The sequence below is a fragment of the Nerophis lumbriciformis genome, linkage group LG26 (genome assembly GCF_033978685.3).
Source record: "Nerophis lumbriciformis linkage group LG26, RoL_Nlum_v2.1, whole genome shotgun sequence".
Classification (NCBI taxonomy): Eukaryota; Metazoa; Chordata; class Actinopteri; order Syngnathiformes; family Syngnathidae; genus Nerophis; species Nerophis lumbriciformis.
In genome coordinates, this window is record NC_084573.2 from 34,745,001 (window position 1) to 34,772,983 (window position 27,983).

Genomic DNA, 27,983 nt, shown 5'->3' on the forward strand with positions numbered 1-27,983 from the left:
AAGGGAGGTATTTTATTTTGAAAGTCAACAGGCGCTGAATAAGCGGAAACGGAAGTTGCCTTATAGCGGAAAAGTCTCTTTTGACCAATAGAAGCCCACCTTGCAAGTTTAGCGGGGAATTTGCCCCCACGCGCAAGCCTTCTGTTCGCGGGAAAGAAGAGCCATAATAGTAACACCGAGCAACTACCCGCCACCGGTAAATGCAATATTTCTCGTCAAATATATATTTTTGGATCGATCTAAAGCACGGGAATGCTTTTCCGTTCAATTGTTGACAGACGTCTCGGGAGACAAAGGCAGAATGGTGAGTTTTAACAGAGCTTTTTGTCTCTTAGAAAAGATGCTTCCTATTCAATGGCATTTTGTTTGGTATTAAATGTATTGCACAATCCAGTTTAATCGAATAATAAATCAGGTTTGTCCTGCTTTATTGGTTTAAGTCGACCCGAAATTTCCATTTGAATGCAATATCATTGACATTTTGGAGCAGGCCCTAAGCTGACTTAACTAGGGTGCAACTTAAACACTACTGGCCTAAAGAACTGGTAAAAAGCAATCGCACATACAGTCATGGTCACAAGTTTGCATACACTTGTAAAGAACATCATATCATGGCTGTCTTGTTCCTCAGTAATGTGACACAGGAGGAAATAGTTACAATCGTGAAAAAATGTAAATCCAAGACTTCAACTGATTGTAATGAAATTGATATGGAAACGATAAAAAAGGTTATTGAAGAGATCTCAGGACCATTAATGTATATTAGTAACCTATCATTTCAAACAGGTACATTTCCAAACAAAATGAAAATAGCTAAAGTTGCACCAATTTACAAGACTGGCGACAAACATCAATTTACAAACTATAGACCTGTTTCCTTACTTCCACAATTTTCTAAAATCATTGAAAAACTGTTCAATAACAGATTTGAGAGTTTCATAAATAAAAATAGAATACTCGAAGAAAATCAATATGGATACAGAGCTAATGTTTCAACTTCGATGGCTTTAATTGAAATTACAGAAGAAATTACCAATGCTATAGATAATAAAAAAATGTGCGGCAGCAGTTTTTATGGATCTAACTAAAGCATTTGACACAATTAATCACAATATTTTAATCAAAAAACTAGAACGATATGGCATCAGAGGGTTAGTCTTAAACTGGATAAGAAGTTATCTAATGAACAGGAAACAATACGTGAAGGTAGGCGAACACACGTCTACAACGCTAAATATATCCTGTGGTGTACCTCAGGGATCAATACTAGGACCTAAATTATTCAATCTATATATAAATGACATTTGTAAAGTTACAAAAGATTTAAAGTTAGTATTATTTGCGGATGATACAACAGCGTTTTGTTCAGGAGAGAACACACAGAAGATACTACAAATAATAACAGAAGAAATTAACAAATTAAAAAGATGGTTTGACAAAAACAGACTATCGTTGAATCTCAGTAAAACTAAAATAATGCTACTTGGTAACAGTAGAAGAGAAAGTCAAACACAAATACAAATAGACGGAATAGAAATTGAAAGAGTAAATGAAACCAAATTTCTAGGTATAATGATTGATGATAAATTGAACTGGAAATCTCACGTAAAAAATATACAACATAAAGTAGCAAGAAACACGTCAATAATGAATAAAGCAAAACATGTTCTAGACAAAAAATCACTTCATATTCTCTACTGCTCACTAGTGTTACCATATCTGAGTTATTGTGCAGAAATATGGGGAAATAATTACAAAAGTACACTTCATTCATTAACGGTGTTACAAAAAAGATCAGTTAGAATAATACATAATGTTGGATATAGAGAACACACAAATCCTTTATTTATTGAATCAAAGATTCTGAAATTCTACGACATAGTGAATTTGCAAACAGCTAAAATTATACACAAAGCAAACTATAACCTGCTACCCAAGAATATACAACAATTCTTCTCAAAAAAAAGAGGAGAAATATAATCTTAGGGAGAAATGTAATTTAAAACATTTGTATGCACGTACAACACTTAAGACCTTCAGTATATCAGTATGTGGAATTAAATGATGGAATGGATTAAGCAAAGCAATCAAACAATGTACTAATATGATCCACTTCAAGAAACTCTTCAAACTTAAAGTGTTTACAAAGTACAAAGAAGAAGAACCATGATAAACATTCTGAATTTATTTAACTCATCCATTCTTTCATTCTTTCACTCACAAAATAATCTTACTTATCTCAACATATGAAATGTAACTTACTTCACCAATTATTATTTATTTACTTATTTTATTGTGATTACTTATGGAGTATATTGTGAATAAATTGAGAACAGGAAGTGAACAAAAGTTTTAGCAACTGTTATGTAAAAGAAAAGGGGTAGGATTAAATAAGCTCTGCTTCTTCCTACTCCTTTTCCAACATATTGAAAAGAGAAACTGGAGATTGTGATGTATCATGTTGTATACTTGCATGTTCGAAATAAACTCAAACTCAACTCAACTCTTGAGTTTACAATCATTTCTACAACTTTTTTTAGTGATAGAGTGATTGGAGCACATACTTGTTGGTCACAAAAAACATTCATGAAGTTTGCTTCTTTTATGAATTTATTATGTGTCTACTGGAAATGTGCGCAAATGTGCTGGGTCAATGTTAATATTTGCTTACATGTCCTTGGCAAGTTTCACTGCAATAAGGCGCTTTTGGTAGCCATCCACAAGCTTCTGCTTGAATTTTTGACCACTCCTCTTGACATAATTGGTGCAATTTAGCTAAATGTGTTGCTTTTCTGACATGGACTTGTTTCTTCAGCATTGTCCACAGCATTGGCCATTCCAAAACCTTAATTCTAGCCTGATTTAGCCATTCCTTTACCACTATTATGTTAGATCCACTATGGACTGGACTCTCACACTATTCACTAGATCCACTATGGACTGGACTTTCACACTATTATGTTAGATCCACTATGGACTGGACTCTCACTATTATGTTAGATCCACTATGGACTGGACTCTCACACTATTATGTTAGATCCACTATGGACTGGACTCTCACTATTATGTTAGATCCACTATGGACTGGACTCTCACTATTTTGTTAGATCCACTATGGACTGGACTCTCACACTATTATGTTAGATCCACTATGGACAGGATTCTCACTATTATGTTAGATCCACTATGGACTGGACTCTCACACTATTCACTAGATACACTATGGACTGGACTTTCACACTATTATGTTAGATCCACTATGGACTGGACTCTCACACTATTATGTTAGATCCACTATGGACTGGACTCTCACTATTATGTTAGATCCACTATGGACTGGACTCTCACTATTTTGTTAGATCCACTATGGACTGGACTCTCACACTATTATGTTAGATCCACTATGGACTGGACTCTCACACTATAATGTTCGATCCATTATGAACTGGACTATCACACTATTAACTAGATCCATTATGGACTGGACTCTCACTATTATGTTAGATCCACTATGGACTGGACTCTCACTATTTTGTTAGATCCACTATGGACTGGACTCTCACACTATTATGTTAGATCCACTATGGACTGGACTCTCACACTATAATTTTCGATCCATTATGGACTGGACTATCACACTATTAACTAGATCCACTATGGACTGGACTCTCACTATTATGTTAGATCCACTATGGACTGGACTCTCACTATTTTGTTAGATCCACTATGGACTGGACTCTCACACTATTATGTTAGATCCACTATGGACTGGACTCTCACACTATAATGTTCGATCCATTATGGACTGGACTATCACACTATTAACTAGATCCACTATGGACTGGACTCTCACACTCTGCAAGTTTCACTGCAATAAGGCGCTTTTGGTAGCCATCCACAAGCTTCTGCTTGAATTTTTGACCACTCCTCTTGACCAAATTGGTGCAATTTAGCTAAATGTGTTGCTTTTCTGACAGGGACTTGTTTCTTCAGCATTGTCCACAGCATTGGCCATTCCAAAACCTTAATTCTAGCCTGATTTAGCCATTCCTTTACCACTATTATGTTAGATCCACTATGGACTGGACTCTCACACTATTCACTAGATCCACTATGGACTGGACTTTCACACTATTATGTTAGATCCACTATGGACTGGACTCTCACTATTATGTTAGATCCACTATGGACTGGACTCTCACTATTATGTTAGATCCACTATGGACTGGACTCTCACACTATTATGTTAGATCCACTACGGACTGGACTCTCACTATTATGTTAGATCCACTATGGACTGGACTCTCACTATTATGTTAGATCCACTATGGACTGGACTCTCACTATTTTGTTAGATCCACTATGGACTGGACTCTCACACTATTATGTTAGATCCACTATGGACTGGACTCTCACTATTATGTTAGATCCACTATGGACTGGACTCTCACTATTTTGTTAGATCCACTATGGACTGAACTCTCACACTATTATGTTAGATCCACTATGGACTGGACTCTCACACTATAATGTTCGATCCATTATGGACTGGACTATCACACTATTAACTAGATCCACTATGGACTGGACTCTCACACTCTGCAAGTTTCACTGCAATAAGGCGCTTTTGGTAGCCATCCACAAGCTTCTGCTTGAATTTTTGACCACTCCTCTTGACAAAATTGGTGCAATTTAGCTAAATGTGTTGGTTTTCTGACATGGACTTGTTTCTTCAGCATTGTCCACAGCATTGGCCATTCCAAAACCTTAATTCTAGCCTGATTTAGCCGTTCCTTTACCACTTTTGACGTGTGTTTGGGGTCATTGTATTGTTGGAACACCCAACTGCGCCCAACTGATGATTTTAGCTTGTCCTGAAGAATTTGGAGGTAATCCTCCTTTTATTATTGTCCCATTTACTCTCTGTAAAGCACCAGTTTTATTGGCAGCAAAACAGGCCCAGAGCATAATACTACCACCACCATGCTTGACGGTAGGTGTGGTGTTCCTGGGATTAAAGGCCTCACCTTGAGTTGAGTTTGAGTTTATTTGGAACATGCAAGCATACAGCATGATACATCACAATTTCCGGTTTCTCTTTTCAACATGTTCGAAAAGGAGTAGGAAGAAGCAGAGCTTATTTAATCCTACCCCGTTTCTTTTACATAACAGTTGCTAAAACGTTTGTTCACTTCCTGTTCTCAATTTATTCACATTATACTCCATAATAATCACAATAAAAAATAAATAATAATTGGTGAAGTAAGTTATATTTCATATGATGAGATAAGTAAGATTATTTTGAGAATGAAAGAATACCCAATACCCAAACATATTGCTGGGTATTGTGGCCAAACAGCTCAATTATTTGTTTCATCTGACCACAGCTAAATGTGTTGCTTTTCTGACATGGACTTGTTTCTTCAGCATTGTCCACACGTTTAAGTCAGGACTTTGGGAAGGCCATTCTAAAACCTTCATTCTCGCCCGATTTAGCCATTCTTTTTACCACTTTTGACATGTGTTTGTTTCATCTGACATCACATGGACAAAGATAAGACCTTCTGGAGCAGGGGTGTCAAACTCAAATAGAGAGTGGGCCAAAATTTAAAACTGAACAAAGCCGCGGGCCAAGGTTGAACAAATTCACCTTTAATGTACTCTAGGAGCTATCGCCACGTCCGCTTTTCATCCATTCTAACATCGTTCAGACCCAGTCACAAGAGCGAATGCAACGCATACTTCATCAACAGCGATACAAGTTACACTGAGGGTGCCAGTATAAAAAACTTTAACACTGTTAGAAATATACGCCACACTGGGAATCCACACCAAACAAGAATGACAAACACATTTCAGGAGAACATCTGCACCGTAACACAACAGAACAAATACCCAGAAGCCTTTGCAGCACTAACTCTTCCCGGACGCTACAAAATACACCCCCGCTACCACCAAAACTCCTCCCCCCCCACACACACACACCTTGTAGCGTCCCGGAAGAGTTAGTGCTGCAAAGGGTTCTGGTTTGGTGTGGATTCACAGTGTGGAGTATATTTCTAACAGTGTTAAAGTGTCAAATTTGGCCCGCGGGCCAGAGTTTGACATCCATGTTCTGGAGGAAAGTTCTGTGGTCAGATGAAACAAAACATTTAGCTGTTTGGCCACAATACCCAGCAATATGTTTGGGTATTGGGTATTCTTTCTTTCTCAAAATAATCTTACTTATCTCATCATATGATATATAACTTACTTCACCTATTATTATTTATTTTTATTGTGAATACTTATGGAGTATAATGTGAATAAATTGCGAACAGGAAGTGAACAAACGTTTTAGCAACTGTTATGTAAAAGAAACGGGGTAGGATTAAATAAGCTCTGCTTCTTCCTACTCCTTTTCGAACATGTTGAAAAGAGAAACCGGAAATTGTGATGTATCATGCTGTATGCTTGCATGTTCCAAATAAACTCAAACTCAACTCAACTCAAGGTGAGGCCTTCAATCCCAGGAACACCATTCCTACCGTCAAGCATGGTGGTGGTATTATTATGCTCTGGGCCTGTTTTGCTGCCAATAAAACTGGTGCTTTACAGAGAGTAAATGGGACAATAAAAAAGGAGGATTACCTCCAAATTCTTCAGGACAAGCTAAAATCATCAGCCCGGAGGTTGGGTCTTGGGCGCAGTTGGGTTTTCCAACAGGACAATGACCCCAAACACACGTCAAAAGTGGTAAAAGGGTGGCTAAATCAGGCTAGAATTAAGGTTTTGGAATGGCCAATGCTGAAGAAACAAGTCCATGTCAGAAAACCAACACATTTAGCTAAATTGCACCAATTTTGTCAAGAGGAGTGGTCAAGTGGTCAAGCAGAAGCTTGTGGATGGCTACCAAAAGTGCCTTATTGCAGGTAAACCTGCCAAGGGACATGTAAGCAAATACTAACATTGCTGTATGTATACTTTTGACCCAGCACATTTGCTCACATTTTCAGTAGAGCCATAATAAATTCATAAAAGAAGCAAACTTCATGAATGTTTTTTGTGACCAACAAGTATGTGCTCCAATCACTCTATCACAAAAGAATAAGAGCTGTAGAAATGTCAGGTTCAAACACTGAAGACATCTATTAATCAGGCAAGAAGCAAGGAATCATGCAGAGACAGAGTTCAATTTAGCTCATGAGGAGAACGCATGGATCTGCACACTTCGTCACAGTCTCGCCCTACGCTCTAAGGCAGGGGTCGGCAACCTTTACCAGTCAAAGAGCCATTTTGACCAGTTTTACAAATTATAGAAAACAATGGGAGCCGCAAAATTTTTTTGAAATTTTAAATGAAATATCACTGCATACAAAGTTGTTTTAATGCTTTGTGCTATGTATAAATCAGGGGTCTCAGACACGCTGCCCACACCTTTATGTGGATTTTGAAAGCTGTTGCGGCACGCGAGTTTTAAATGAATGTCTCAGGGTCATGCGTGCCGTGATAGTTCAGCATATAGCGCCCACTACAGCCAGCGTGCTTGATCAGCAACACGTTGTATGGGGCTTCCGCTTGCTCAGTTGGTGACAGCAAGGCATACTTGGTCAACAACCACACAGGTCACACTGACGGTGGCGGTATAAAAAAACAACTTTAACACTCTTACTAATAATGCGCCACACTTTGAACCAAAACCAAACAAGAATGACAAACACATTCCGGGAGAACATCTGCACCGTAACACAACATAAACACAACAGGACAAATACCCAGAATCCCATGCAGCCCTAACTCTTCCGGGATACATTATACACCCCCCCCCCGCTACCAAACCCCGCCCACCTCAACCGACGCACAGAGAGAGGGGAGGGGGGGGGGGTGATGTGTGAGGTAGCAGGGTTGGGGTGGGGGCGGGGTTTGGTGGTAGCAGGGGTGTATAATGTAGCCCGGAAGAGTCAGGGCTGCATGGGATTCTGGGTGTTTGTTCTGTTGTGTTAAGGTGCAGATGTTCTCCCGAAATGTGTTTGTCATTCTTGTTTGGTTTTGGTTCAAAGTGTGGCGCCTTATTAGTAAGAGTGTTAAAGTTGTTTTATATGGCCACCGTCAGTGTAACCTGTGTGGCTGTTGACCAAGTATGCCTTGCTGTCACGTACGTGTGCAAGCAGAAGATGTATATTGTATAACAAGTGTTGGGCTGGCACGCTGTTAAAATTGTAGAGGGTGCCAAATGTTGTACCATCATGGCATGCCCTTATAATAGCCGTAAAGGTGAAAAACGTTGAATATTAATCCCGGGAGTTTTCTGCGAGAGGCACTGAAATCCGGAAGTCTCACGGGAAAATTGGGGGGTTCAGCAAGTGAGCTGCTGAGCCGCATCAGAGTGATCAAAGAGCCGCATACGGCTCCGGAGCCGCGGGTTGCCGACCCCTGCTCTAAGGTATAGTTCCCGCGTCCCTCTATTTATTCAGGAGTTCCCCAGTCAACATCACTGAGACCGCCTCTAAAGGGAGTGGTCACACATATCATGCAAAGCAGCTCCAGTACGCACAATACGTGACGGAATGTGCTGGTCCTTGTGATTTCGCCTTGTCTCTGCTTCGTCTGCGTGTTGTCGTCTTATCTTCGTCGAGGTCCTTGAAGTCCTAACACAAAGATAACATCTGCGGCTGAGGCAGGAAGTTTTGTCCTTGCACAGATAGAACAAGTACAGCTTGAGCACAATAGCGAATAACTATAGCAACAGACTTTAAGCATACTAAAGTTGTGTGATAACTTACACATAATTATTCTAACAAGACAGCCATGACATTATGTTCTTTACAAGTGTACGACTGTAGGTTAGTAGGAATTGTACAAATGATTTATGCATCTATTGCAGCAAAAGAGTATTAATATGATCCAGGATGTTGCACAATTCCTAATAATAATAATAATAATGATGCATGTTTCCTCCTAGCCCTTCCTGCACATCCCTGGCCCAAGTACCCTCTGGGGTCCTTTCTGCAAGGCTACCAGTGTGTTTGCCACGATGAACACGTCTCCTACGGGAACCTTGGGGATTCTGTACCACCGTTCGGATTGTCTTTCTCCTCGGGTAGAGCTCTCGCTCTTTATAATCAGGTGACACGACATTCAAATGTTATTTATTGAACTACATCCATCTCCCTCACTCCCGCAGCAAGGGAGACTCAGGACGTTCTTGCCGTGGCTAACGAAGAAGGCATTGTTAGGATTTACAACACAGAAGGCAGAGGAAACCCACTTCTTAAAGGTACACACACACCTTTTTTTTTTTTTTTTTGTAGCTGCGTCATTTTTGGACGAGTCTAACGTTGAGCGTGTAATCTTGCAGAATGGCTGGCTCATGAGAACGCCGTCTTTGACATAGCATGGGTACCAGGGGAGTCTCAATTGGTAAGACCTACTGTATTCACTACATACATACTGTATTCAGTGAGTGTATGGCACACTCACTACCTGTATGGACACTGCACTGAAACTGTGTTCGGCATCTGCTGGATTAAAAAAGTCACATTTGACCTGCAAATAAAATACAATTGTTTAAGATCCCCATTAGATGCTGTAACAGTAGGAGCTATTATTCCTGCGGTCAACATTTTCAAAAACACTTTGATACATGTTCAACATTGAGGCAAAAGCTAATACAGTCGTCCCTCTCCATGCGGCGCTTCAAATATTTCAACTTCACCACATCGCAGATTATTTTGATATTAAAAAATGGGTCCTAATTCAAGCATTTTAAAGCATAAAGATGGCCAAATAAACTAAAGATATCAATACTTCAGTAGTAGGGTGGTACGATATACCGGTACTAGTAATGTATCGCGGTACTAATGAATCAAAAACGGTACTATACTCGGTGTCAGGTTCAAACACTGATGACATCTATTAAACAAGACAAGAAGCAAGGAATTAAACAGAGACAGAATTAAATTTGGCTCAATTTGAGGAGAGACGCCGTGACACTGTACCCTTGTACAGTGTCTCAGCATGCTCTGGCGAAAGATTGTACGCCTCCTCCTTTATTTGGACTTTCCCTGACCACATGGCAACAGCTGCTTCCAAAGGGACGTGGGTCGTAAATAGGGCTGCAGCTAACGATTATTTTTCTATCGATTAATCTATAGATTATTTTTTTCGATTAATCGGTTAATCTATAGATTATTTTTCCTTTTACCGATTTTTTTTTTTTATTTAAAATGAAGAGGAAAAAATAAATGTAGGCCAGTTTTTTCAAAAGGCATGGCTTTTATTTACAAAAAAAAAAGTATGGCCACTCAGTCAACATTGACAACAACATGACAAAATATTCTGTAACAATGTAAACATTTAAAACTTTTAACATTTAACAAAATTAAAAGTAGCTTATTTGCTTTTTAATGTGCAAATATAAAAGTAAACATCCAGTGCAAATCTTAATATTCTGGAATAGTATAAGCATTTCAAAAGTAAAAGTATTGCTTATTTTGCTTTAAAATGTGCAAAAATAAAGATAAACATCCAATACAAAAAAGTGCAAAACGGAAATATTCTGTAACAAGTGTAAACATTTCAACAAAAGTAAAAGTATTGCTTATTTGCTAAAATGTGCAAAAATAAAGCTAAACATCCAATACAAAAAAGTGTACAGTGTAAACATTTCAACAAAAGTAAAAGTATTGCTTATTTTGCTTAATAACACAACAATGATAGTATGATTAAAGTGAAAGTTAATTGTTGGTTTGTACATAGTATATGTAACTGTTAATGTTGTAAAAGGTATTTGCACAACTAATTAACGTTAGCGTTTGTGACACGTCTTGTGCCGTGGGGTTCTTTCAGGACCGACAGACTGAACGCCAGACGGCTTTGCCAGGTTTACAATCTTTTAATTTTACACAAAGTCTTTTCTCTTCCAACTGCGCGGATCGCGCACCTGGGCACGATTGCGGTGTCGCTCCCGGCGCGCCCCGCCTCGCCGCTCGCTCGCCGCCGCCGCCTCTCCACAGCGTTAAAGAGGAGCGCGTCTTTGTAAACACTGAACAGGCACGCCAAACGCGCCTCTCAGAGCGAAACGGTGCTTTAGTTTATGAATTTACAACGCAGATACAAATGACACATTCATGTTTTTGTGTAATAATGACAACGTATACGCACGCGGACGATTGACTTGTTGATGGTGATGGCAAGAACGCTGTCGGGGGTTTTCTTTTCAAATGTTCGTTCATAGCCGTTGTGCTGCTACGATAGGCCATTTCCGCTCGACACAGTGTGCATACAACAACATTATTAGGCCGTTTATTGAAATACTCCCACACTTTTGACGACTTTTGGCGTGCTTTTTTCCCCTCGCTCGCATCGTCTGCTTTGCGCTCCGCCATGACAGTAAAGTAGAGTGACGTAAATATGCGACGCACAAAAACGGCGTCGACGTATTTACGTAACCGATGACGTCGACTATGTCGACGCGTCGTTTCAGCCTTAGTCGTAAACAGCGTTGCCTTTGGTTAACAGATCAAAAGAAAAATAAAAGGTTTGTAAACACTTCACAGAAAAGGTCGTAAAATAGTTCCAGGAAAGGTTTGTAAAATAGGTTCAAAAAAGAGGTTTGTAAGAGTTCAAAAAAGAGGTCGTCTGGATCTTGGGCAGATCCTGCCTTCTCTCCACTTTGTAGTCCTTGGGTTAAAACAATATATTTCTGTTGATTACAATACAAGAAAGAAAACAGGACACCTTCATGTTGCTTCCCCCCCTACACAGTGGAGTTTTACAAGCCTTCTTGGTAGGTTCGAAGACTGCTTTTGCTTCTCGCTGGGAACTCTATTGAAACACAAAGTTTTTGTGATAACTCAGATAAAATTACTCTAATTAAACGGAGACAGAATTCAATTTGGCTCAATTTGAGGAGAGACGCCGTGACACTGTATTTTTGGACAGTGTCTCGGCACGCTCTGGCGAAAGATTGTACGCCTCCTCCTTTATTTGGACCTTCCCTGACCACATGGCAACAGCTGCTTTCAAAGGGACGTGGGTCGTAAACAGCGTTGCCTTTGCGTAACAGATCAAAAGAAAAAGAAAAGGTTTGTAAACACTTCACAGAAAAGGTCGTAAAATAGTTCCAAGAAAGGTTTGTAAAAGAGTTCAAAAAAGAGGTCGTCTGGAACTTGGGCAGATCCTGCCTTCTCTCCACTTTGTAGTCCTTGGGTTAAAACAATATCTTTCTGTTGATTACAATACAAGAAAGAAAACAGGACGCCTTCATGTTGCTTCCCCCCCTACACAGTGGAGTTTTACAAGCCTTCTTCTTGGTAGGTTCAAAGACATGTTTTTTTGCTTCTCGCTGGGAACTCATTGAAACACAAAGTTTTTTTCAGTCGTTCGGGGGTCTCCACTGTCGTATTTTACGCTTCATAACGCGCCACACATTTTCAATGGGAGACAGGTCTGGACTGCAGGCGGGCCAGGAAAGTACCCGCACTCTTTTTTTTTTTACAAAGCTACGCTGTTGTAACACGTGCTGAATGTGGCTTGGCATTGTCTTGCTGAAATAAGCAGGGGCGTCCATGAAAAAGACGGCGCTTAGATGGCAGCATATGTTGTTCCAAAAGCTGTATGTACCTTTCAGCATTAATGGTGCCTTCACGGATGTGTAAGTTACCCATGCCTTGGGGCACTAATGCACCCCCATACCATCACAGATGCTGGCTTTTCAACTTTGCGTCGATAACAGTCAGTTTTAATACGTTGTCATTCTAGGTGACTGCTGCAGGCGACCAGATGGCCAGGTTGTGGGACGTCAAGTCAGGGGAGCTTTTAGGCAGCTTTAAGGGCCACCTCTGCAGCCTCAAATCTGTCACATTTGCTCCAGAGGAGAAAGGTATTATGAACACAATGTGGGATTCTATTAGATCACAGGTATCAAACCCAAGGCCCGCTACTTCATTTTATTTGGCCCCTCGAAATCCTGGAAATAATTTGTATCATTAAAGTGCTGTAACTTTTCTTACTAAATGTATTCTTTCTTTCTATTTTGGCAGAAAAAAAACGACATGTACTCCATGCCATCGCAAATTTTGCTAATTTAAATATTGTCTAATTATGCAAAAATATATTAGCGAACATTCAAAAAAAATTTGGAATAAAAATAAATACTAATAATAATGATTTCAAAGCAAGTTATCCATCAAATTGTGCAATGTGAAAGTAGCAATAGATTCAATGGTAAAATTGAGAAATTTACTGTGGTTTTTACAGCATTTTTCCTCTAAATTAAAAAAACAGTACTTTTTTTTTACTGTAATAAACTGTGGTGCCGTATTGGTATTTAAGTTAAAGTGAAAGTACCACAGTAATACACCGAAAAATCTGCAGTTGTTGATTTGCAGTAAAAAAAAAACAAAAAAAAAACTGGCAGCTAAGGTGGCAAACTTTTACTGTAAAAATGCAGTTTTTTTTATTTACAGTAAAAAAAGAAATGTAAATTTTACAGTAAAATTCTGGCAACTGATCTGCCTTTTTTTTTTTTTTTTTTTTCATAAACACAGCAGTAGTGTTTTTCCATTTACAGTAATATACATTACATTTTAAGGTAAAATTGTTGTAACTTACCATATTTTTTTTACATTTTAGTTTAAAAAAATCTACTAATAAAATGCATTAAAAAATTGTGTAATAATAGTGTTCACTGTTAGAAGCAGCCATCTGTGGCCAAAAATATCTGCCATGTGGCCCTCAGGGAAACGACTTTGACACCTCTGTATTAGAGAGAAAATGTGTCATTTTAGTGCATGCATGATGGAAGTAAGCATGGCTATTATTTGGGAGGGGGACATGTCCCCTGCATTTCTTCAAAAGGCAGTTTTTGTCTCCTGCATTTTTCCACCTTCAAAAAATTGAATGGAGACAAGTCAAAAACTTGTGCCAGGCGGAAAATCGCCGCTCAGACTGAAGCTTGTCTCTTTAGACCGCCCACAAGCTCATTGATTGGATTTCTGGCGCTGCTCGACGATTGACAGCATGCAGCAGCTAACCAATCAGTTTTTTACATTTTGTCCAACTCCAATTTTAAAAAAAACAACTCAAAAAAAACATTTTGTGATACACATGATGGTATCATTTTAAAATGTGTTGTGCCTTCCAAAGAATAACACGTTTTGGAATGATATAACATTAAAATAGAAGCTGCTGATGGTGTGTTTGACGGAGAACAGTTCTTCAGGCCGCAAACTGATGGCTCCTGAATCAACAGGGCCTCTGCTCGTTGCAGTCAATGTCATAATGATGTAACAATGTACTTTTTTCTTTGTTTGTTTTATTCGGGGAAAAAAATCTGAATTTTACAACAAAAACATCAACATTTTACTACAAACAAATCTGAATTTTATAACAAAAACATCAAAATGTTACTACAAAAAAGATCCGATTTTTATAACAAAAACATCACAATTTTACAAAAAAATCGGAATATTATAACAAATCATCAAAATGTTACTACAAAAAAGATCCAATTTTTATAACAAAAACATCACAATTTTACAAAAAAATCTGAATATTATAACAAATCATCAAAATTTTACAACAAAAAAAAAATCTGAATTTTATAACAAAAACATCAACATTTTACAAAAAAAAAAATCTGAATTTTATAACACAAACGTCAACATCTTACTACAAAAAAATCTGAATTTTATAACAAAAACATCAAAATGTTACTCCAAAAAAGATCTGATTTTTATAACGAAAACATCAAATTTTTACTACAAAAAAAAATCTGAATTTTATAACAAAAACATTAACATTTTACTACAAAAAAATCTGAATTTTATAACAAAAACATTAACATTTTACTACAAAAAAATATCTGAATTTTAAAACAAAAACATCAAAATGTTACTCCAAAAAAGATCAGATTTTTATAACAAAAACATCAAAATGTTACTCCAAAAAAGATCAGATTTTTATAACAAAAACATCACAATTTTACTGCAATAAAAATCAGAATTTTATAACAAAAAGATTAACATTTTACTACAAAATAATCAGAATTTTATGACAAATCATCAAAATTTTACTACAAAAAAATCTGAATTTAATAGCAAAAACATCAACATTTTACGACAAAAAAAATCTGAATTATATAACAAAAACATCAAAGTGTTACTCCAAAAAAGATCAGATTTTTATAACAAAAACATCACAATTTTACTACAAAAAAAAATCTGAATTTTATAATAAATCATCAAAATTTTACTACAAAAAACATCTGAATTTTATAACATATCATCAACATTTTACTACAAGAAAAAAAAAAAAAAATTTATGTCAAAAACATCAACATTTTACTACAAAAAAAAAAATCAGAATTTTATAACAAAAACGTCAACATTTTACTACCTAAAAAAATCTGAATTTTATAACAAAAACGTCAACATCTTACTACAACAAAATCTGAATTTTATAACAAAAACATCAACATTTCACTACAAAAAAAATCTGAATTCTATAACAAAAACGTCAACATCTTACTACAAAAAAAATCTGAATTTTATAGCAAAAACATCAAAATGTTACTCCAAAAAAGATCAGATTTTTATAACAAAAACATCAAATTTTTACTACAAAAAAAAAATCTGAATTTTATAACAAAAACATTAACATTTTACTACAAAAAAATCTGAATTTTATTACAAAAAGATCAACATTTTACTACAAAAAAAATCTGAATTTTATAACAAAAACATCAACATTTTACTCCAAAAAAAAAATCAGAATTCTATAACAAAAACATCAAAATGTTACTCCAAAAAAGATCTGATTTTTACAACAAAAAGATCACAATTTTACTGCACAATAAATCAGAATTTTATAACAAAAACATTAACATTTTACTACAAAATAATCTGAATTGTATAACAAATCATTTAAATTTTACTATAAAAAATCTGAATTTTATGACAAATCATCAAAATTTTACTACAAAAAAATCTGAATCTTATACCAAAAACATCAACATTTTACTACAAAAAAAATCTGAATTTTATAACAAAAACATCAAAATGTTACTCCAAAAAACATCTGATTTTTATAACAAGAACATCACAATTTTACTACAAAAATATCTGAATTTTATAACAAATCATCAAAATTTTACTACAAGAAGAAAAAAGAATTTAATAACAAAAACATCAACATTTTACTACAAAATAAATCAGAATTTTATAACAAAAATGTCAACATTTTACTACAAAAAAATCAGAATTTTATAACAAAAACATCAAAATGTTACTCAAAAAAGATCTGATTTTTGTAACAAAAACATCACAATTTTTCTACCAAAAAAAATCTGAATTTTATAACAAATCATCAAAACTTTCCTACAAAAAAATCTGAATTTTATAACAAATCATCAAAATTTTACTACAAAAAAAATCAGAATTTTATAACAAAAACATCACAATTTTATTGCTCAAAAAATCTGAATTTTATAACAAAAACATTAAAATTTTACTACAAAATAATCTGAATTTTATAACAAATCATTAAAATTTTACTATAAAAAAATCTGAATTTTATGACAAATCATCAAAATGTTACTACAAAAAAATCTGAATTTTATAACAAAAACATCAACATTTTACTACAAAATAAATCAGAATTTTATAGCAAAAATGTCAAATTTTACTACAAAAAAATCTGAATTTTACAACAAAAACATCAAAATGTTACTCAAAAAAGATCTGATTTTTGTAACAAAAACATCACAATTTTACTACAAAAAAATCTGAATTTTATAACAAAAACTTTACAATTTTTCTACAAAAAAAATCTGAATTTTATAACAAATCATCAAAAATGTCCTACAGAAAAATCTGAATTTTAGAACAAATCATCAAAATTTTACTACAAAAAAATCAGAATTTTATAACAAAAACATCACAATTTTATTGCTCAAAAAAATCTGAATTTTATAACAAATCATAAAAATTTTACTACAAAAAAATTTGAATTTTATAACAAAAACATTAACATTTTACTACAAAAAATCTGAATTTTATAACAAATCATCAAAAATGTCCTACAGAAAAATCTGAATTTTAGAACAAATCATCAAAATTTTACTACAAAAAAAATCAGAATTTTATAACAAAAACATCACAATTTTATTGCTCAAAAAAATCTGAATTTTATAACAAATCATAAAAATTTTACTACAAAAAAATTTGAATTTTATAACAAAAACATTCACATTTTACTACAAAAAAATCTGAATTTTTATAACAAATCATTAAAATTTTACTACAAAAACAAATCTGAATTTTATACCAAAAACATCAACATTTTATTACAAAAAAAAATCTGAATTTTATAACAAAAACGTCAACATTTTACTACAAAATAAATCTCAATTTTATAACAAAAACATCAAAATGTTACTACAAAAAAGATCTGATTATTATGACAAAAACATCAAAATGTTACTACAAAAAAATCTGAATTTTATAACAAAAACATTAACATTTTACTACAAAAAAATCTGAATTTTATAACAAAAAAGTCTTATAATAGTAGAAAAGAATCCAGGAAAGGTGGTCTTATTTGACGAGAATAAACATTTATTTTACTACAAAACCATAGTTTGCCAGAAGCATGTATATTAATGATGACTTTGTTTATCTTCTTACAGCTGTGTTCTGTACCGGTGCAAGAGATGGAAATATTCTAGTCTGGGATACACGGTGCAGCAAAAGAGGTACCAATTTGAACTTTCATTCCAACTTCCTCCCTTTTCAGGCACACAATATTCATACGTGGCCTCCTTTTCAGATGGTTTCTACAAACCGGTAAAACAGATCCGCGGCGCTCACAACAAAGCAGACGCGAATCCCCCGTCCAAAACCAAGAAGCGACGACTCAGCACTCGTGGAATGGCTCCGAGTGTGGTGAGTTCCCTCAACAACTGACCGCCCTCTAGCCAACTGGAGACCAGTCTTATTTTGAAATGTGTTTTGCAGGACTCCCAGCAAAGTGTCACTGTGGTTTTATTCCGAGATCAGCACACGCTCATCTCTTCTGGCGCTGTAGATGGGTAAAGACTTGTGCGCTAACTAAAGTTCTTTTTAAAATGCACTTATAAACAAACTTTTATTCAATCTTTGAAGTGTTGTTAAGATGTGGGACTTGAGGAAAAACTACACGGTGCACCATCACGATCCAGTGCCCCTGCAGACGTTCCCGTATCCTGGTTCTTCCATGCGCGTGCGTCTGGGTTAGTTTTGCACCTTTTACTCGCCGGAAACATAGACTAGTGCTTACCAATAGTGACTGGTGTTATTGCGCTTGTGTTTGCAGGTTATTCCGGACTCGTGTTGGACTCCACAAGATCCAACGTCATGTGCAACTGCACTGACGACAGCATTTACATGTTCAATGTCAGTGGAGTGAAAAGTAGCCCAGGTAAGCAAACAATTGGCAAACCTCACAATATAGGAAGGTGTCTTTAGGAAATTCATGGTAAATGTAATTTTGTGAGGAACACTTTTTTCTTTGTTTGTTTTATTCAGGAAAAAAATCTGAATTTTATAACAAAAACATCAAAATGTTATGACAAAAAAGATGAGATTTTTTTATAACAAAAACATAATTTTACTACAAAAAAGATCAGATTTTTATAACAAAAACATCGATTTTTTATAAAAAAAAAACATAATTTTACTACAAAAAAGATCAGATTTTTATAACAAAAACATCAACATTTTACTACAAAAAATCTGAATTTCATAGCAGATCATCAAAATTTGACTACAAAAAAGATCAGATATTTATAACAAAAACATAATTTTACTACAAAAAAGATCTGATTTTTATAACAAAAACATCAAAATTTTACAAAAAAAAAATCTGAATTTCATAACAAATCATCAAAATTGTAATACAAAAAAGAAATCTGAATTTTATAACAGAAACATCAAAATTTTAATACCAAAAAAAATTGAACTTTATAACAAATACTTTAAAATGTTCTAAAAAAAAAATATCTGAATTATATAACAAAAACGTCAACATTTTAGTACAAAAAACATCTGAATTTTATAACAAAAACATAATGTTACTACATAAAATATCTGATTTTTATAACAAAAACATCATAATTTTACTACAAAAAAGATCCGATTTTTATAACAAAAACATAATTTTACTACAAAAAAGATCAGATTTTTATAACAAAAACATCAAAATTTTACTACAAAAAAATCTGAATTTCATAACAAATCACCAAAATTGTAATACAAAAAAAAAATCTGAATTTTATAACAGAAACATCAAAATTTTAATACCAAAAAAATTTGAACTTTATAACAAAAACTTTAAAATGTTCTAAAAAAAAATATCTGAATTATATAACAAAAACGTCAACATTTTAGTACAAAAAACATCTGAATTTTATAACAAAAACATAATGTTACTACATAAAATATCTGATTTTTATAACAAAAACATCATCATTTTACAACAAAAAAGATCTGATTTTTATAACAAAAACATCAACATTTTACTACAAAAAAATCTGAATTTCATAACAAATCATCAAAATGTTACTACAAAAAAATCTGAATTTTATAACAAAACATCAAAATTTTACTACAAAAAATTTAAATTTTATAATAAAAACATCAAAATTTTACTACAAAAAAAATCTGAATTTTACAACAAATCATCTAAATTTTAATACCAAAAAAATCTGAGTTTTATAACAAAAACATCAAAATTTTAATACCAAAAAAATTTGAACTTTATAACAAAAACTTTAAAATGTTCTGAAAAAAAATATCTGAATTATATAACAAAAACGTCAACATTTTAGTACAAAAAACATCTGAATTTTATAACAAAAACATAAAAATGTTACTACATAAATATCTGAATTTTATAACAAAAACATAAAAATGTTACTACATAAAATATCTGATTTTTATAACAAAAACATCATAATTTTACTACAAAAAAGATCTGATTTTTATAACAAAAACATCAACATTTTACTACAAAAAAATCAGAATTTCATAACAAATCATCAAAATTTTACTACAAAATAAAATCTGAATTTTATAACAGAAACATAAAAATGTTACTACAAAAAAATCTGATTTTTATAACAAAACATCAAAATTTTACTACAAAAAAAATCTCAATTTTACAACAAATCATCTAAATAAAAAATAAAACATCTGAATTTTATAACAAAAACATCCAAATTTTAATACCAAAAAAATCTGAACTTTATAACAAAAACTTTACAATTTTATATAAAAAAAACCAACTGAATTTTATAACAAAAACATCAACGGTTTACCACAAAAAACCCCATAATTTTTTGACAAAAACATCAACATTTTACTCCAAAGAAATCCTGAATTTTATCACAAAAAAGTCTTATAATAGTAGAAAAAAATCCAGGAAAGGGGGTCTTATTTTACTAGAAAAAAACATTTATTTTACTACAAAATACATACTTTGCCAGAAAAAAACTTTTTACCAGAATTATTTAATCTATTTTACAAGGAAAAAAAACATCTTATTTTACTAAAAATAACATTATATGGAAAAGACATTTGCCAAAAATGTCACATATTTACTCGGAAATATCTAAATTTAACTAGAAAAAAAAAAGTTTTTATAGTATAAAAAAACATTTAGCTATTAAAAAACACTTACGATTAAAAACAGAGCTTATTTTATTAGAAAAATGTATTACCAGAAAAAATTTTTTTTTACCATGAAATATTTCTTCTTTTACTCAGGGGGAAAAAAAAATTCAGGGAAAAAACATTCTCCCCGAAAACTTTTACTACCAAATAAAATCTGGAGAAACGCTGAAAATTTAGTAAGAATTGGTTTTAAAATTTTACCTCAAACAAAGTATTATTATACTAGAGAAAAACATTGTTTGTATCCTTTTAATATTACTTCTTTTTTGTCTAAAAACATTTTCCTAAAAAACAGCTTTATTCTCTAAATGTTAATTGTTTTGTAATTCAACCTTTTCTTTGACCACTACAGTATACTCCCTTGATTGAAGCGCAGGCTAACTCCCAGACTATATACAGTATTTTACCCCTGCTTATCACTAGATGGGGCTATGAAGTTGTGTCCTATTAAAAATGGGTCAGGTAAAACAAGAGAGTACTGTTTACAAGAGCAATACAGTATTTGTTATGCAGCTGTGTTCTTGCTAAAACTGTTTCAGATAATTGTAATAGTCCAAAAAGCACATTTTATAAGAAGAGAAGGATCAACATTTTACTACAAACAAATCTGAATTTTATAACAAAACATAAAAATTTTACTACAAAAAAAATCTGAATTTTATAACAAAAACATCAAAATTTTACTACAAAAAAATCTGAATTATACAACAAATCATCTAAATTTTAATACCAAAAAAAATCTGAGTTTTATAACAAAAACAAACTTTTTAATACCAAAAAAATCTGAACTTTATAACAAAAACTTTAAAATTTTATTTTTAAAAAAATATGAATTTTAAAACAAAACATCAACATTTTACTACAAAAAACATCTGAATTTTGTAACAAAAACATCAAAATATTACTACAAAAAAGATCTGATTTTTATAACAAAAAAATCATTTTACTACCAAAAAATCAGATTTTCATGACAAATGATCACAATGTTACTACAAAGAAATATCAGAATTTTATAACAGAAACATAAAAATATTACTACAAAAAAAATCTGAATTTTATAACAAAACATCAAAATTTTACTACAAAAAAATATGAATTTTATAACGAAAACATCAAAATTTTACTCCCAAAAAATCTGAATTTTACAACAAAACATCTAAATAAAAAGAATTAAAAAAAATCTGAATTTTATAACAAAAACATCAACATTTCAATACCAAAAAAATCTGAATTGTATAACAAAAACTTTAAAATGTTATATATAAAAAAAAAAATCTAAATTCTATAACAAAAACATCAATATTTTACTACAAAAAAACCCAGAATTTTATGACAAAAACAGCAACATTTTACTACAAAAAATATGAATTTTATAACAAAAACATCAAAATTTTACTCCCAAAAAATATGAATTTTACAACAAAACATCTAAATACATTTTTTTTTAAATCTCAATTTTATAACAAAAACATCAACTTTTTAATACCAAAAGAATCTGAATTTTATAACAAAAACTTTAAAATGTTATATAAAAAAATAATCTGAATTTTATAACAAAAACATCAACATTTTACTACAAAAAAAATCTGAATTTTACAACAAATCATCTAAATTTTAATACCAAAAAACATCTGAGTTTTATAACAAAAACATCAACATTTTAATACCAAAAAAATCTGAACTTTATAACAAAAACTTTAAAATTTTATTTTAAAAAAATCTGAATTTTATAACAAAACATCAACATTTTACTACAAAAAACATCTGAATTTTATAACAAAAATATCAAAATGTTACTACAAAAAAGATCTGATTTTTATAACAAAAACATAATTTTACTACAAAACAAATCTGATTTTTATAACAAATGTTATATAAACTAAAAAAAATCTGAATTCTATAACAAAAACATAAATATTTTACTACAAAAAAAAACTGAATTTTATGACAAAAACATCAACATTTTACCACAAAAAAATCTGAATTTTATAACAAAAACTTTAAAATGTTATATAAAAAAATAATCTGAATTTTATAACCAAAACATCAACATTTTACTACAAAAAATATCTGAATTTTATAACAAAAACATCAAAATGTTACCACAAAAACAGATCTGATTTTTATAACAAAAACATCATTTTACTACAAAAAAAATCTGATTTTCATAACAAATGATCAAAATTTTACTACAAAAAAAATATCAGAATTTTATAACAGAAACAGAAACATTTTACTACAAAAAATCTGAATTTTATAACAAAACATCAACATTTTACTACAAAAAAATATGAACTTTATAATAAAAACATCAAAGTTTTACTCCCAAAAAATATGAATTTTACAAGAAAACATCTAAATACATTTATTTTTTTTAAATTTCAATTTTATAACAAAAACATCAACATTTTAATACCAAGAAAATCTGAATTTTATAACAAAAACTTTAAAATGTTATATAAAAAAACTGAATTCTATAACAAAAACATTAATATTTTATTACAAAAACCCCAAGAATTTTATGACAAAAACATCAACATTTTACTACAAAAAAAATCCTGAATTTTATAACAAAACATCAAAATTGTACTACAAAAAATATGAATTTTATAACAAAAACATCAACATTTTACTCCCAAAAAATATGAATTTTTCAACAAAACATCAAAATATATATTTTTTCAAAATCTAAATTTTATAACAAAAACATCAACATTTTAATACCAAAAAATTCTGAATTTTATAACAAAAACTTTAAAATGTTATATAAAAAAAACTGAATTCTATAACAAAAACATTAATATTTTATTACAAAACCCCCCCAGAATTTTATGACAAAAACATCAACATTTTACTACAAAAAAAATCCAGAATTTTATAACAAAACATCAAAATTTTACTACAAAAAATATGAATTTTATAACAAAAATATCAACATTTTAATACCAAAAAAAATCTGAATTTTATAACAAAAACATCAACATTTTACTACAAAAAAAAATCTGAATTTTACAACAAATCATCTAAATTTTAATACCAAAAAACATCTGAGTTTTATAACAAAAACATCAACATTTTAATACCAAAAAAAATCTGAACTTTATAACAAAAACATCAACATTTTACTACAAAAAACATCTGAATTTTATAACAAAAATATCAAATTGTTACTACAAAAAAGATCTGATTTTTATAACAAAAATATCAAAATGTTACTACAAAAAAGATCTGATTTTTATAACAAAAACATAATTTTACTACAAAGAAATCTGATTTTCATAACAAATGTTATATAAAATAAAAAATCTGAATTCTATAACAAAAACATCAATATTTTACTACAAAAAAAAACAGAATTTTATGACAAAAACATCCACATTTTACCACAAAAAAATTTGAATTTTATAACAAAAACTTTAAAATGTTATATAAAAAAATTATCTGAATTTTATAACAAAAACATCAACATTTTACTACAAAAAAACCCAGAATTTTATGACAAAAACATCAACATTTTACCACAAAAAAAATCCTGAATTTTATCACAAAAAAGTCTTATAATAGTAGAAAAAATCCAGGAAAGGTGATCTTATTTTACTAGAAAAAAACATTTATTTTACAACAAAAAACATACTTTGCCAGAAAAAAACGTATTACCAGAATTATTTAATCATATTTCACAAGGAAAAAACATCTTATTTGACTAAAAATAACATTATATTGTAATAGTCCAAAAAGCACATTATATAAGAAGATAAGGATCCTCATTCCTGTTTCCCTCCACAGAGGCCGTGTTCAGTGGCCACCAAAACTCATCTTTTTACATCAAATCCACAATTAGCCCAGATGACCAGTTCTTGGCCAGCGGCTCCAGTGACAACAACACATACATCTGGAAGGTACGTCACAATAGGAAATGGAGGCCTTGTTTGCCACGATTCCAAACCGGCGTTGGTTCATTGCAGATCTCTGATCCCACGTACGCCCCGATGATGCTCCAAGGCCACAGCGAGGAGGTGACGTCTGTTGCATGGTGCCCCACAGACTTCACTAAGGTCAGATGATTGGACCCTTCAGGCTTGCAAACATTCACAAGTCGCTTCATTTACGACTGGGATATTTAACGCCGTTGTTTTGCTGGCCACATTTCCATAAAAACCAAGGACCGGATGCTCGGACTTTAGTCTTATTTTGTATATCCCGGAGAACCAGTGACTTTAGTCTGTTTATTTTGTGCTCAGCTGTTTTTAAGGACCTTCTGCAAAGAAGTTAGTCAAAGATCATCTCCATGACAGCACTCTCGTGTTTTTAAAATCTGCTGCCAAAACGTGTCTCTCTCACAAGTTCTTTGAAGTGAACTTGCGGAACACCAGTTGAAAATAGCCCAAATGATGATAAAGACAGGACTTGAAATAGAACCTTGAGGAACGCCACTAGTAGAACTAAAGAAGTTAAACAAATGACTACTGGCTGCATCAGAAGTAAACGAGCTACATCAACACCTTAGTTCAGTGTTTTTCAACCTTTTTTGAGCCAAGGCACATTTTTTGCGTTGAAAAAATTCCGGAGGCACACCGCCAGCAGAAATCATTAAAAAACAAAACTCAGTTGACAGTAAAAAGTCGTTGTCGCAATTGTTGGATATGACTTTAAAGCATAACCAAGCATGCATCACTATAGCTCTTGTCTCAAAGTAGGTGTACTGTCACCACCTGTCACATCACGCCCTGACTTATTTGGAGTTTATTGCTGTTTTCCTGTGTGTAGTGTTTTAGTTCTTGTCTTGCGCTCCTATTTTGGTGGCTTTTTCTCTTTTTGTTTTGGTATTTTCCTGTAGCAGTTTCATGTCTTCCTTTAAGCGATATTTCCCGCATCTACTTTGTTTTAGCAATCAAGAATATTTCAGTTGTTTGTATCCGTCTTTGTGGGGACATTGTTGATTGTCATGTCATGTTCGGATGTACTTTGTGGACGCCGTCTTTGCTCCACAGTAAGTCTTTGCTGTCGTCCAGCATTCTGTTTTTGTTTACTTTGTAGCCGGTTCAGTTTTAGTTTCGTTCTGCATAGCCTTCCCTAAGCTTCAATTCCTTCTCTTAGCGGCACTCGCCTTTTGTTTATTTTTGGTTTAAGCATTAGACACCTTGTTACCTTCACGCTGCCTTCCGCTGTTTCCGACATCTACAAAGCAATTAGCTACCGGCTGCCACCTACTGATATGGAAGAGTATTACACGGTTACTCTGCCGAGCTCTAGACAGCACCGACACTCAACAACAACACATCATTTGCAGACTATAATTACTGGTTCGCAAAAAATATTTTTAACCCAAATGGGTGAAATTAGATAATCTCCCACGGCACACCAGACTGTATCTCACGGCACACTAGTGTGCCGCGGCACAGTGGTTGAAAAACACTGCCTTAGTTACATAAATCACATAACAAAAAAGTTATAATATTTTACTAGAAAATAAAACGTTTTTCCAGATTTTTTTTCTTCTTTTTAGTAAAGAGAATTCACAGAAAAACATTTTACCAGGAAAAAAGGACTTATTATATTATATATATATATATATATATATATATATATATATATATATATATATATATATATATATATATATATATATATATATACATATATATATATATATATATATATATATATATATATATATATATATATATATATATATATATATATATATATATATATATATATATATAATATAAAGTTTTTTCACCAGAAAAAAAGTCACACATTTACTGTGAAAAAGCATTCAAATAGGAAAAAAGTCTTATTATACCAGAGGAAAACCGTTCTTTTAAATTTACCAGAAAAAAGGTTTTATTTTACTAGAAAAAACATTTTGTCCAAAAATATTTCCAGGGAAAAATATAAAATACATTTTTTATTTTTTTCAAGTATAATATAAAAATGTTTTTTTTTTTTAATGTGGGGGGGAATAATTTCACAAAGGTTTGGCCTTAATTTTAAAGATATTTTAAAAAACAAAGTCAGAACATTATACGTTTGAACGCGTGTGTTTTATATTTATATATATATATATATATATATATATATATATATATATATATATATATATATATATATATATATATATATATATACATATATATATATATATATACATATATATATATATATATATATATAAGAGAGAGAGAGACCCTTCATTCAATGTGTTTTCTTTATTTTCATGACTATTTACATTGTAGATTGTCACATCAAAACTATGAATGAACACATGTGGAGTTATGTACTTAACAAAAAAAGGGGAAACAACTGAAAACATGTTTTATGTTCTAGTTTCTTCAAAATAGCCACCATTTGCTCCGATTACTGCTTTGCACACTCTTGGCATTCTCTGGATGAGCTTCAAGCACACCTGTGAAGTGAAAACCATTTCAGGTGACTACCTCTTGAAGCTCATGGAGAGAATGCCAAGAGTGTGCAAAGCAGTAATCAGAGCAAAGGGTGGCTATTTTGAAGAAGATAGTTTTGATGCCTTCAGTGACAATCTACAATGTAAATAGTCATGAAAATAAAGAAAACTCATTGAATGGGAAGGTGTGTCCAAACTAGAGATGTCCGATAAATGCGTTAAAATGTAATATCGGAAATTATCGGTATCATTTTTTTAAATTATCGGCATCGTTTTTTTTTGTTTTTTTTTAATTAAATCAAAAAATAGTTGCTTATAGTCAAGAAAATACAGTAAATAAAGAAGTTGAATAAATGGCTACTGACCGAATCTGAAGTAAACAAGCTACAGCAACACCTTAGTTACATAAATAACATTAAGAAAACAGAGTGTAACTTCCTAAAAAGAGAGGGCATAAGGGGTGCCTTGAGGAACACCTTAGTTATGTAAATCACAAGTTTGGACCCCAGTGTTCTTTTCACGAGCAAGGTTACGAGTAGAGATGCCGATATTATTTAAATGCGTTAAAATGTAATATCGGAAATTGTCAGTATCGTTTTTTTTGTTATCGCTATCGTTTTCTTTTTTCTTTTTTTTTTCTTTTTTTTTTTAATTAAATCAACATAAAAAACACAAGATACACTTACAATTAGTGCACCAATCCAAAAAACCTCCCTCCCCCATTTACACTCATTCACACAAAAGGGTTGTTTCTTTCTGTTATTAATATTGTGGTTCCTACATTATATATCAATATATATCAATACAGTCTGCAAGGGATACAGTCCGTAAGCACACATGATTGTGCTAATAGTACTAACCTTTAACAGTTAATTTTACTCATTTTC

The 27,983-nt window shown here is 32.2% G+C and overlaps 1 protein-coding gene across 1 annotated transcript in view; it reads left to right on the forward strand.

The window, feature by feature from the left end:
• Positions 1–80: 80 nt before the first annotated feature.
• The window catches only part of dtl (denticleless E3 ubiquitin protein ligase homolog (Drosophila)), a 34,640-nt gene continuing 6,737 nt past the window's right edge, over positions 81–27,983 (forward strand). Inside the window, exons 1-12 of the mRNA XM_061986723.2 lie at positions 81–304; positions 8,942–9,079; positions 9,164–9,256; positions 9,338–9,399; positions 12,742–12,862; positions 17,669–17,734; positions 17,809–17,924; positions 17,997–18,070; positions 18,144–18,250; positions 18,334–18,438; positions 24,477–24,589; positions 24,656–24,745. Coding sequence (XP_061842707.2) covers positions 253–304; positions 8,942–9,079; positions 9,164–9,256; positions 9,338–9,399; positions 12,742–12,862; positions 17,669–17,734; positions 17,809–17,924; positions 17,997–18,070; positions 18,144–18,250; positions 18,334–18,438; positions 24,477–24,589; positions 24,656–24,745 — 1,137 coding nt within the window. The 5' untranslated portion in view covers positions 81–252. The remainder of the gene's footprint in view (positions 305–8,941; positions 9,080–9,163; positions 9,257–9,337; positions 9,400–12,741; positions 12,863–17,668; positions 17,735–17,808; positions 17,925–17,996; positions 18,071–18,143; positions 18,251–18,333; positions 18,439–24,476; positions 24,590–24,655; positions 24,746–27,983) is intronic.